General features: G+C 37.4%; 1 protein-coding gene across 1 annotated transcript in view; it reads right to left on the bottom strand.

Moving 5' to 3' along the window:
- Window positions 1-1,528: 1,528 nt before the first annotated feature.
- The window catches only part of psmd2 (proteasome 26S subunit ubiquitin receptor, non-ATPase 2), a 45,666-nt gene continuing 36,156 nt past the window's right edge, over window positions 1,529-11,038 (bottom strand). Inside the window, exons 18-21 of the mRNA XM_014026427.1 lie at window positions 6,716-6,810; window positions 6,479-6,605; window positions 6,245-6,363; window positions 1,529-2,226 (exon numbers count right to left, since the gene is read on the bottom strand). Of these exons, the coding sequence (XP_013881881.1) occupies window positions 2,044-2,226; window positions 6,245-6,363; window positions 6,479-6,605; window positions 6,716-6,810 (524 nt within the window). The 3' untranslated portion in view covers window positions 1,529-2,043. The remainder of the gene's footprint in view (window positions 2,227-6,244; window positions 6,364-6,478; window positions 6,606-6,715; window positions 6,811-11,038) is intronic.

The following is an 11,038-nucleotide window of genomic DNA, read 5'->3' as shown; positions in this document are numbered from 1 at the left end:
GATATGAACAAGTGTTCATATCTTCAGGAACAGGAACAGGCACAGGAACAAGTGGACAGTGTCCAGGTGATACATAATAAGTATTCCACAACAGTTGTCATTTGTAATCATCAAAATTAAACGAAATAAACATTTGAAATATATGAGTTTGTATGTAATGTATGAATATAATATACAAGTTTCACTTTTTAAATGGAATTACTGAAATAAATCTACTTTTTCATGATATTCTAATTTTATGACCAGCAACTGTATTCAGGTAGTCAGCTGACCTCATTCTTTGAACACAAACTGTTGCTTGAACCTAGACCTGACCACCTGCAGCAACCCAAAATCCTAGACCTTGAATCCAAGTGTAGACTTTTTTTTTTTGGCCTGGCAATCTAGTAGCCAGCTGTGAGAGCAATAAGAAGGTGCAATGACAAAATGCCCTTTCCACAAAAATCCCTGAACTATCTGCAAGTCTATTGGTTGTCAAACAATGTAGGGAAGCTCTGGCTTCTCACCGGAGGAGAATATTCCCTACCACACCACCCAAAGTGTATTTTCAGTGGCAGGGGAATTAAATGAGTAAATCCAACCAGAGTTGAAACTGAGCAACGCTGGTGAAGAATGCTGGAGGAGGAGACATCACACAGGCCCACAATGACCCAGGACAGTATCTAAGAGCTGAACCCAGAAATCTCCCAAGAACCAGCATCCATCACAGTTGCAGGCATTAAACCTGTTTCAGGTATGCTCTGCATGAACAAATACAAATAAACCAGCTGCTAATTGAAGGGACCCACCAGAAAAATCACCAGAAAGAGGCAATCCCATCTAATCATCTTTTGTTTAATTTATTTTGATTTAATAACAATAACAGTAGCCTAGTATGAAAGTTAAATTGTGTATTAAAGTCTTAAAATGCGAATTTGGTCTCTTATTGGGGCGGCTGTGGTGGAGTGGTTAGGGCAGTCATCCTGGAACCGGAAGGTCGCCGGTTCAATCCAGCCCAGCCCCTTCAGTCGTTGTGTCCTTGAGCAAGACACTTCACCTGCCTTGCCTACTGGAGGGTCCGGTGGCGCCGGTCCATGGCAGCCCCACCTCTGTTAGTGTGCCCCAGGGCAGCTGTGGCTTCAATGCAGTTTACCATCATCAGTGTGTGAATGTGTTAAGCGCTTTAGGGCCTGGAGGGACTTGATAAAGTGCCCTATAAGTTCAGTCCATTTATTAATGGTGAGTTTTGTTAAAATAAACTAATTAACAGATTTAGATCGCCTCTGTTGAGCTCTGCTTAATGAGTATGAATAAATAATCTTATAAAGATTGATAAATAAATTCAATCTGGTGTTCTCTCTTTGAGCAAAACCTTTCTTTTCTCTTACTAGTTTAGGTTCCAGGTTTTTGATACTTTCTATTTAATCACAGAAGTTGTCTTCATGTGAAAAGGTTCAATGTCCTGTTTAAATGTATTTTTTTGTCTTGCTCCATGACTGGTTGATTTAAAATAGATTTGGAAATAGAAAATGACGAGTCTTTACAAATGTACATCAAACTTGCAACAGATTGATCTGTTTTTATTTTTGATTCAACCTTCTGCACTGTAACAACAAAAAAAAAAAAAAAGAAAAAAGAAAAAACATACATACTTTTAAATGCTTTAGCTACAAAAAGAGGACCATGGATGTAAGTTTGGGGAAAGACATTTGGTTTACTTTTACAGAATAAACTAGTTATTCACTAACTTATAACTGAAAGATTTACAGGATAGTGGCGTCAGGTCCCATTTAGTCACATGGTCTGTCCAGGTGAGAGAGATGGATCAGAAGTTGAGAATCACAGAAACCAGTAATGTGAAAAAGAATCAAGTCCTGGTTTACTAATCAACCACACACAATCCATCGATCTTTAATGACTGCTGGAACTGGACCAAAGACTGCAGATGATAGACCTGTCTGTTCTTTTGTTTTTCAGCTATGCAACAAACAACCAAACAAAACTGTAATGGCCTTGGAGGGCAACTCTTCCAAACAAGAAAAAGCATGTGAGACTAGGTGCAGTCTAAGTTTCATAGTTGGGGTTTTTACGGAGAATAACAAAGCCCTCCAGGATGGGTGTGACGGGGAGGTACTCCTCTGTAGCCAGCTCTGCCCTCTCTCCATGAGCCAGCAACACTGGTGTGGTGTGAGTCTGGAAACCTGTGATGGCCTTCGGCTTACCTGCCTGGCCCACAACATCCACCGCCTGTGAACACAACATACAAACATTACAACATTACATTACACTGGACTGCATCCATTACTTACATAAAACTAAAGGTTTAAAAAGAGCAAACTGCAGGAACAGCAGCTAGCTGGAGCACTTCTAGCAATGCCTGAGATAATTCTGGTGTAATTTCACAACATTTCTGCGATAATAACCACATGTATGTAAAACTGATGGTAAAATCCTCTTTGGGAGTGGGTCCACTCAGACTGTGCTGACGAGCAAATGATGGCTTGTTCAAACAAACCCTACACTTCAAAAGAAAACTTCTGTCTTAAAAACAACTCAGATCTTTAGTATTTCTCAGCAATTCATACAAAATCTGTTATTTAAACCTTTTTACCACCACATATTTAGGATATAACTGTTTTTAGGCAGAAATACTATTTATTATACACTGAGTAACAGAAATACCACCCTGAACACACCAGATCTCGTCTGATCTCAGAAGCTAAAGGCCCTGTCACACTATTTGACCTTTTGGCTATTTACACTATTTGATACCTTTGACAACTTATGAAATTTTTATGTCTAAATTACGAATAAAAGCTATCTATTTGATAAATGTGTTAGCATTGCAGTATGTACACGCCTTCCACGACTTCCATTTGATTTTTTTTAAATTCCATCTTCAACATAAATGTCTTTAAAATTTTCATAAGTTGGCATAAGTTGTCTAAAACGTTATAGAGTGACAGGGCCAAGCAGGGTTTGGCTTGATTAGTACTTGGATGGAAGACCATCTGGGAATGCCAGGTGCTGTAAAACCAATGCTGAGCTTACATTGGAACTCTGGCAATACAAAACATTTGACAGTAATAGGTCATGGGTCGTCATATACGAAGGAGATTTTTATAAGTGACAGCATGCTGCACTGTAAGTGCTACAGTACAGACGCAGATGCTATTAGTGCTTTTAAATAAATAGAATTCAATGGAAAAAATAAACATCACAAAATAGTGTTTGTGCAAACTGCTGTGAAATTAGGGATGCACCAACATGAAAATTTCAGCCAATATCCGATAGAATTATTGCTATGGCCGATAACCAATATTTATTGATATTACACAATCACACAAATTATACGCACAAACACACTTGTTGTTATTTTTTGATACCGTAAATAAAACGACCAGACCTCTGTCATGGCTCTACTTCAGTTATTCCTGGCTGTGCAGCGTCACTAACACTATCATGATCAAACAGATACCACTAGACCAGTGTAGGGCTGCAACAACGAATCGATAAAAATCGATTATTAAAAGCATTAGCAACGAATTTCATTATCGATTTGTTGTATCGCGCGAATTATGCGTCCCTCGCCACGTCGCGGAGCCGTTTACGTCACCCACAGAGCATTGTCAATGCTGGCTGACCTAAATAAAGTTTAGGAAGAAAAAAAAAACTCTACCTGTAAAGATCCACCCTCTTTGAGACCCTCGAGTGAAAAGTAGAGACTTCGAACTTTAAAACAGTTTTTAAATTGTGTTGTTAGGCCAAGTAGCTCCGAAGTTATGATAAAAAGTATATGCCACAATAAACGTTTTTTAAAAGACTGTCTGATTTGATGCGAGCCAAGTTGTGTAGAAGAAATGCGTGCGGGGGGGCTAAATCCATTATTTGTTTCCTCCTCTCGGGCCAAAAGTATAAAAACCTTCCAGTTTTTTCTGACTGAGGCTCAAAGTTATTTGTTGAGCAGCAAAAAGGTTCAGGACAAATGAATTAAAAAATAAAAAGACGCGAGCAGCAGGTCTGCCTCAGTTGGGGAGAGGGGAGGAGGGGGGTGGGCTGAACCGCTTACTGGGTCAGAACACTGTTTCAGTCAGGCAGAAACAACAAGGAAGAAAAAAGTAAAGAATTAGGGAAAAATGATAAATGTCAAATGTAAATAAATTCTAATTATAATAAATTAATAAATTTTACATCTAAAAATCATATTATTCTTTTAATCTATTTCCCTCATTCAGCTACCTTTTAATTTCTGTTGTTTCATGTATGAGAAATATGTTTTTTTCAGTCAGTATTTAATACAACTGGCAAAATAAATTGTTAAAATATTTATGATGTGCTTCTGTTTTTTAATTCAGGACATTATAAAACAAAATCCTTCATGTTATGAAAAGACCTTGATTCAAGAGAAAACTCTGGTTTAAGAAAATGGCTGCTTATCAATTAATTGTTGGTCAATCTATAAGATAAATCAACTTCAGACTAATCAATTAATCAATAACTTGCATCCCTAATTTATACAGGAATGAAATTATTTTATATCTACTCATATATAAGGGGTGGCTGTGGCAGAGTGGTTAGGGGAGTCGTCCTATAACCGGAAGGTCGCTGGTTCGATCCCCCATCCAGCTGTCTCAGTTGTTGGGTCCTTGGGCAAGATACTTCTCCACTAATGCCTCTGATGTGTGTCCCATCAGTGTATGAATGTGACTGACACAGATTAGTCTCCATAGATGATTGTACATGTTAGCTTTGTAGGAGATCTGGTAGAGTGCTGTGTGAATGGATAAATGAGGACACAGATTGTAGTGTGAAGAGCTTTGAGTGTCCTGGTTGGGAAGCGCTATATAAGTACAGTCCATTTACCATTCATTAGGCATTTTAATGATTTGGCCGATTAATCAAAAAAATAATAATCGACAGATTAATCGATTATTAAAATAATCATTAGTTGCAGCCCTAGACCAGTGGTTCTAAACCCTGGTCCTCAAGTATCCAGCATGTTTTACTTGTTTCCCTGCTATTCAGCAGGTCTTCAGAAGATTAATCACCCATTCATTCAAACCAGGTGTGTCAAATCAGGGAAACATCTAAAAATCACTGCTTTAAATGTTGACCAACACCTCAAGAGCTTCTCTGAGCTTGATGAGACATTTTCAAAATATAATATTGACTCAGTTTTACATTTTTTAGTATTGCCTCTGGAAGCCATTGACTCTTTGCCATTTATTTGTAAATAATAAATCAGATAACTAAAATTATAGATAGAATATCCTTAGTTTTAATGTTTGTCAATTTATTTCGAGCCAAGTGGATCATTTTATTTAATTTATTTCAAATCGAGTAGTTTCACATTAGCTGCGGGCAACAACACTTGTTTACAATCTGCTGCTTCAGCATCGTCTGCTAAATGACAACAACAGAAGTTGGGAGAAAGCAACAACGTCCACTTTGGAATTTCTTTGAATTTGACTGTGAGAAAATTAAAAGCAAGTGTTTTGTGGTGAAAACAGGTGATAAAACAGGTGGAATACTTCACAAAGAAAACAACTGCATGAATCAAGCTCACACAAGATGGCTAACTACGACTATCTTGACACGCTAGCTTCTCTCAGTAGCTCCTGTGAAAAACAATCAACAGATAGCACCGGGTTGGAGACAAATATTGTCATCGTCCTAAAATAATCACCCAAGTCTTTAGTTGGCAAAATTGAGTTACGCAATTATTTTAGGAAGGTGTCGTTATAATGTCTGCTTTAACTAGTGACCAAATAGCTGCTGGTTAATTAACTCACAGGAACATCACAAGCTTGAGGATGCATTGGCAAATACGTTTGTTCAAAAAATAAAAAAAACTAATGCTAGAACTAATAAAAGCTAAACTAAAACTAAGCATTAAAAATACAATAACTAATAAAAACTAGCAAATCCACTGTAAAAACTAATTAAAACTAACTAAATTAAAAGAAAAAAGTCACAACGAAATAAAACTAAACTATAATGAAAAATCCAAAACTATTATAACCGTGTTCTGCCTGTCATAAATACTTCATAATTTATAAAAACAATCTTCTACTACCATTACTTTAATTGCAGTAAAGGAATATTGTGTTCTTGTAATTTATAGAGTTCCATGTTCTTCACACCTCCTAAAATAGCCCGCTCTGCAGGATTCAAGTGTCAAAATGACAGTTTGTATGTCATGTCATGAAGGAAAAAGAGACTTCAAAATCTTGACAGTTCTCCGACTAATGGTCCCGTGCTTTACCTGTCCGACTCTAACAGACACAGGCAGCGGTCGGAGCTCCTCGTCGAACGTGACCAACATCCGTGGCTGCATGGCTGCTACCAGACTGTACAGAATGTAGTGAGATTTGCCCAGGATTACTGCAATACACACAGAGAACACCGGGGAAAATGAGCACACCTCGGATTGATGTAACTTTCCAACGACGGCGCGGCAATGAAAGTGTGCGGAGGAGCAGGAGGAAAATAAACTCACTGTTCTTGACGTCAAGGAAAGAAACGAGCACTGTGAGCAGCCCAGCCACAGCGACCTGACTCATCAGCTGCCTGTCGCTATGGTAGGGACAAAGTGTGAGAGTGCCTTTGCCCAGGTGAGTCAGACCCTGCCAAGGCACAAGCAACAAAGAGTCAATAAGCATTTGGACATGCTAACACTTTTCCAAAAAAGGAGCACTCAAGTTCGACGTAGCCTGGATTTTGTTCAGCCACCCACCTGTGCCAGTCGGACCATGAAGAGGTTGTTGGGGTCTTTGGCGTGATACTGAGCCAGCTGTCGCAGCATGGCCGCCAAGCGAGCATTGTTTGTGCCTGAGGAGAAAGAGCAACACACAGCTTATTAAATAGTTGAAGCTTAGTACAATAAGAACTTTGAAAGACAATAGAAGGTGGTTTAATGAAAGCAACTACGTAACCTAACGTGCATATTTGACTAAACAGTGTCATAGACAAATGAAAAACAAAAAACAATGTGATTTATTTTCATAAGGTAGGCTTCCAGGATCACACTACTGTGTTATTCACCAAATTCTGCTTGTTAAAACTCTTAGACATGGTTGAATTTAAAACAGCTCAAGTGATGTATAAAGCTAAGAACAAACAACTATCAGATAACATACAACTTAACATACAACATGAAACTTTTTTATGGATAGAGTGGGGGGTTACGATGTCAGGGGAAACCTTAATTTTATAACCAGGAGTGTTCAAACAACTATGAAAAGAATGTGCACCTCAGTCAGTGGTGTAAGGGTCTGGAATAAACTCAAACAAGAACTGAAGCAATGTCCAAACATGAGTTTGTTTAAGAAAAGGCTCAGACTAATGATTTTTGACAAGTACAGGGATGATAATCTGAGGTAAACTTAAAATGTGTGTCTCAATGCTGTATATGGGACTGTATACATATGAGTATGACTGTGTACTATATTTGGGGGTATGTATGTGGATTAATTAGGTATATTGGAGTGGTGGTCAGATCTCCTGCATTCATTTTTATGTATTTAATTATTTTTTGTTTCTTTTGTTTTTCTTATTATTTTAAATTTTATTGTTTTTTTATTTTATTTTCATTTTTACTTTTGGTCCCTCTGTGTTGTGTTCTGATTTTTATAAATGTATGGGTTGAAATTATATAGCTCTTGTACAGGCATTTTGGGGTGCTAGGTGGGTGGTGGGGGACACTGGACTGGGGTGGTTTTGGTGTGGGATGATATGGGTGCATGGAGAGATGCTGGGTATCCAAGTGTAAATGTGTGTAAAAGTGTTAGTGTGTAGTTGGATGTGATTGTTTCTGGATGTGAATATATAACTCAAAATTTAGTATTAGAATAATACTGGATTACCTTATGTATTATTTTACATGTGTATATTTTTTATTTGTTTTGTTTTTCATCACAAACTGATAAGACTGAAAACCATATGAAATGGTGAATTAGTAGGATTAAAGTAAGATTAAATAAGTTTTACTTCTTCCAACCCATTTTCAGACATGTTAATGGTATTTATGTGATTCATGTGAGTGTATGTATTTGAGTAGGTGTACACAGATAGGTGTGTGCACATTGGGTGTATATTTATTTTATGGGTTTATTTATTTGTGATAATTAGTCTAACCCTGGACTTATACTACATGGGTCTCCGCTGCACTTAATCTATTCTTTTCACAGCTCATCTGTTGCAGCACTGTTATTTTTTGGAACCAGAGCGAGGTGCTGAAAGTAAAAACTAGCTGAAGTATCGATCCCATCACACTGCAGTCGATACAGTGTGACACTAATGTTAGTATCATATGATACTGCACATTCTCAGACATGACGAATTTAAAGAACAAAAACAAAACAACTGGACTTTTGTTCTGTAAATGAAGACGTGTGGAGTTAGAAGATTAAAACATCACAAGGTTTTGTTAAAATATTAGCAGTGTTCATTACCCTTTACCTGTTCTGATCTGATACCAGATGATAATAATAACGTGAATGTTTGAGTGAGCCATACAAAAACATTCGGACACAGCAGGACTGTTTAGCTTTTAATGTACCTTCAACAGGTATCAGCCAAGCAGTACCTAAAAACCCGGAAACACCCTTCAAGTAACAGCCTTCTTCACATCCTGACTCCACCTCCTGACATATGTTAAAGGGGCAAGCTGTCTCTACATGGAATTAGGATGTCATACATCACTCCTCACTCTAATGGTTCATCACAGTTCTTATTTATGTGTTGTTTTTAAGTCAGACATGTATCAAACTAAAAGTCTCCTGAGTCTGTCAGACCCTGATCAAGAGCCCCACACAACTCAGTCTGCACATAAAATCATCAATTAAGCCAGAGATAACCACATTATAGAAATATATTACTGTTCACTTAATAAAAGACTTATACAATGTATAGTGGTTTTAAAAGTCAGTAGTAAACACCTCAATATGTAATTATTAATTAATAATTGAAGCAATTTATTGGGGTGTAAATGTTGGATGAAATGACCGTTCAGTCTGAGGTCGCTTTGAAAAACATCAGATATGTATCAAATTAAGTCCCACAACTGAAAACGACCTAGGAGAGATTTAAAAACAAAATCGGGCATGTCCTGTTAAGACTGTCACGAAAAAAAAATAAAAACAAAGGATTTGGGTCTCATTTGACTACAGTGTGAACATAGCCTAACTTGATCAAATTTACAGATATGAGCCAAATGTTTAGTAATAGTCAATGTTCATCCTCATTCTATTAACCTTACAGATCTATCTATTTTACAAGGGGGCCTGAAGGCAACCTATTGTACAGGTTGTTGGTCTGTGGGAGGAAACCAGAGTAACCTGAGAAAACCCTTGTGAGAACATGCAGCGTGCTTTTAGTTGAAAAACTTTGACACAAACTAAGATTACGCATTCGAACTTTTTAAAAAGTTACACAAAATCATAAAATTACGTTGTTACATTGTGATGTCAGCTTTTTCTTTTTTACATTGAAAATGTGTCTTTGTGGTATGAACAACAAATTGTGCAAAACAATCTAAAACCTTTTGACATTAGAAAACTACCTAAAACAGTAAACATGGGTTAAAGCAAATAAATAAATAAATAAATAAATAAAAAACACCAACAGCGAATTTAGGAGGCATTTCTTTGCCTGATTTAATGACAGGTCCACTCATAACAAACTGACATGACATCATGCAACCTTCAGAATAAACTAATTCTGTGCCAAACAATGGTGACATAAAGAATATAACTTTTGTCAGTTTTGTCAGATTTTATTATGGAAAACTGGCACATGGATGTTTGGAACTGGTTAGAACACTAATGATGGATGGACAGATTTATTTTTTATTTTTATTATTTAAAAATTATAGCAAATATCTGTCTGTTGCCCACAACAAAATAACTTGAAAATACATTTTTTATTAGTTAGAACGATTAGTTTTTTTAAATAACTATTTTTTAACAGTCATTTAAATTGTTCAAGCTCGTGTAATCATTTAATACCATTTAATCTACATATTTGATCATTTATTGAATTACATTTATCACAGAGCAGCCCTATGACAGTGGTTCTATATATAAACAAGCAGTGAAAAATGAAAGTTGTATATTTATGATAAACTACAACATTTGAAACATGTTCACCTGGAGAACATGGTGCTGTTCTCCTGGTGAGGATGAGGAGGTAAACGTTAAAAGGAAATTCTTCTTTGCTTTAATATGGAGCAAACAAATGTTCGTCAGTGAACAGTCAATCTGACTCCACCAACTTGTCATTAATAAACGAATCTGAATTTGAATGACTCACAGAGTGCGTCCTGGCCACGTTCAAAGTGACGGAAAACCGTCATGGTGACAGAGAACTTTAAGCTCTGAGTAATGTATGGCAGCAGGTAGGGCTGCGCAGTATATGCGGTAGACGGTAGAAATGGTACGAAGTTGGCCTATGGTAGAAATTTACGCTTTACCGTCATATCGTCATTGCACCTGTGTCAACAGGGCTGCGAGTGCAGAGACAACTGAGCAGGAGAAGTTCGAAATATAATAAAGAAATTCTAGCGTTTTAAAACACGTATAGAGAGGATAAATCCTCAAAATATCCCCCTCCCGCTGTAGAAAAGTTACGTCGTGTCGCAGGATCATAATCTCTTCCTCTCCTCTCGCTGCACGTCGCGCAGAGAGAAGCTTTAACAACTGTAGTTTTTCCACACTCAATTGTCGGGAGAAAAAAACTTGTTCTTTAAAGTATTGTTACTCACAGAGATGACAAAAAAAAAAAGACGTGGACATTCGTTCAGCCATAAATCCATCTTGCTAATGTAAAGTCGGTTAACTGCTCTGATGATGAAGAAGAATGCACAGCAGAGCAGCAGCTGATTCTAATGTAAAGTCAGCTTCTGCGCCAATGATGAAGATGAGCGCGCAGCAGAGCAGCAGCTGATACTGTAGCAGGCGGAAGCTCATTGGGCCTCATGCAAGAACCGTTCGTACGCACAGATTTGTTCTTAAGTTGTGCGTACGAGTGATTTAGGAGAATTTGTGGCATTCACCAATGT

Source organism: Austrofundulus limnaeus, unplaced genomic scaffold (genome assembly GCF_001266775.1).
Source record: "Austrofundulus limnaeus strain Quisiro unplaced genomic scaffold, Austrofundulus_limnaeus-1.0 Scaffold553, whole genome shotgun sequence".
Taxonomy (NCBI): domain Eukaryota; kingdom Metazoa; phylum Chordata; class Actinopteri; order Cyprinodontiformes; family Rivulidae; genus Austrofundulus; species Austrofundulus limnaeus.
Note: the sequence above shows the minus strand (reverse complement) of the source record. Positions and strands in the feature narration are given on the sequence as shown.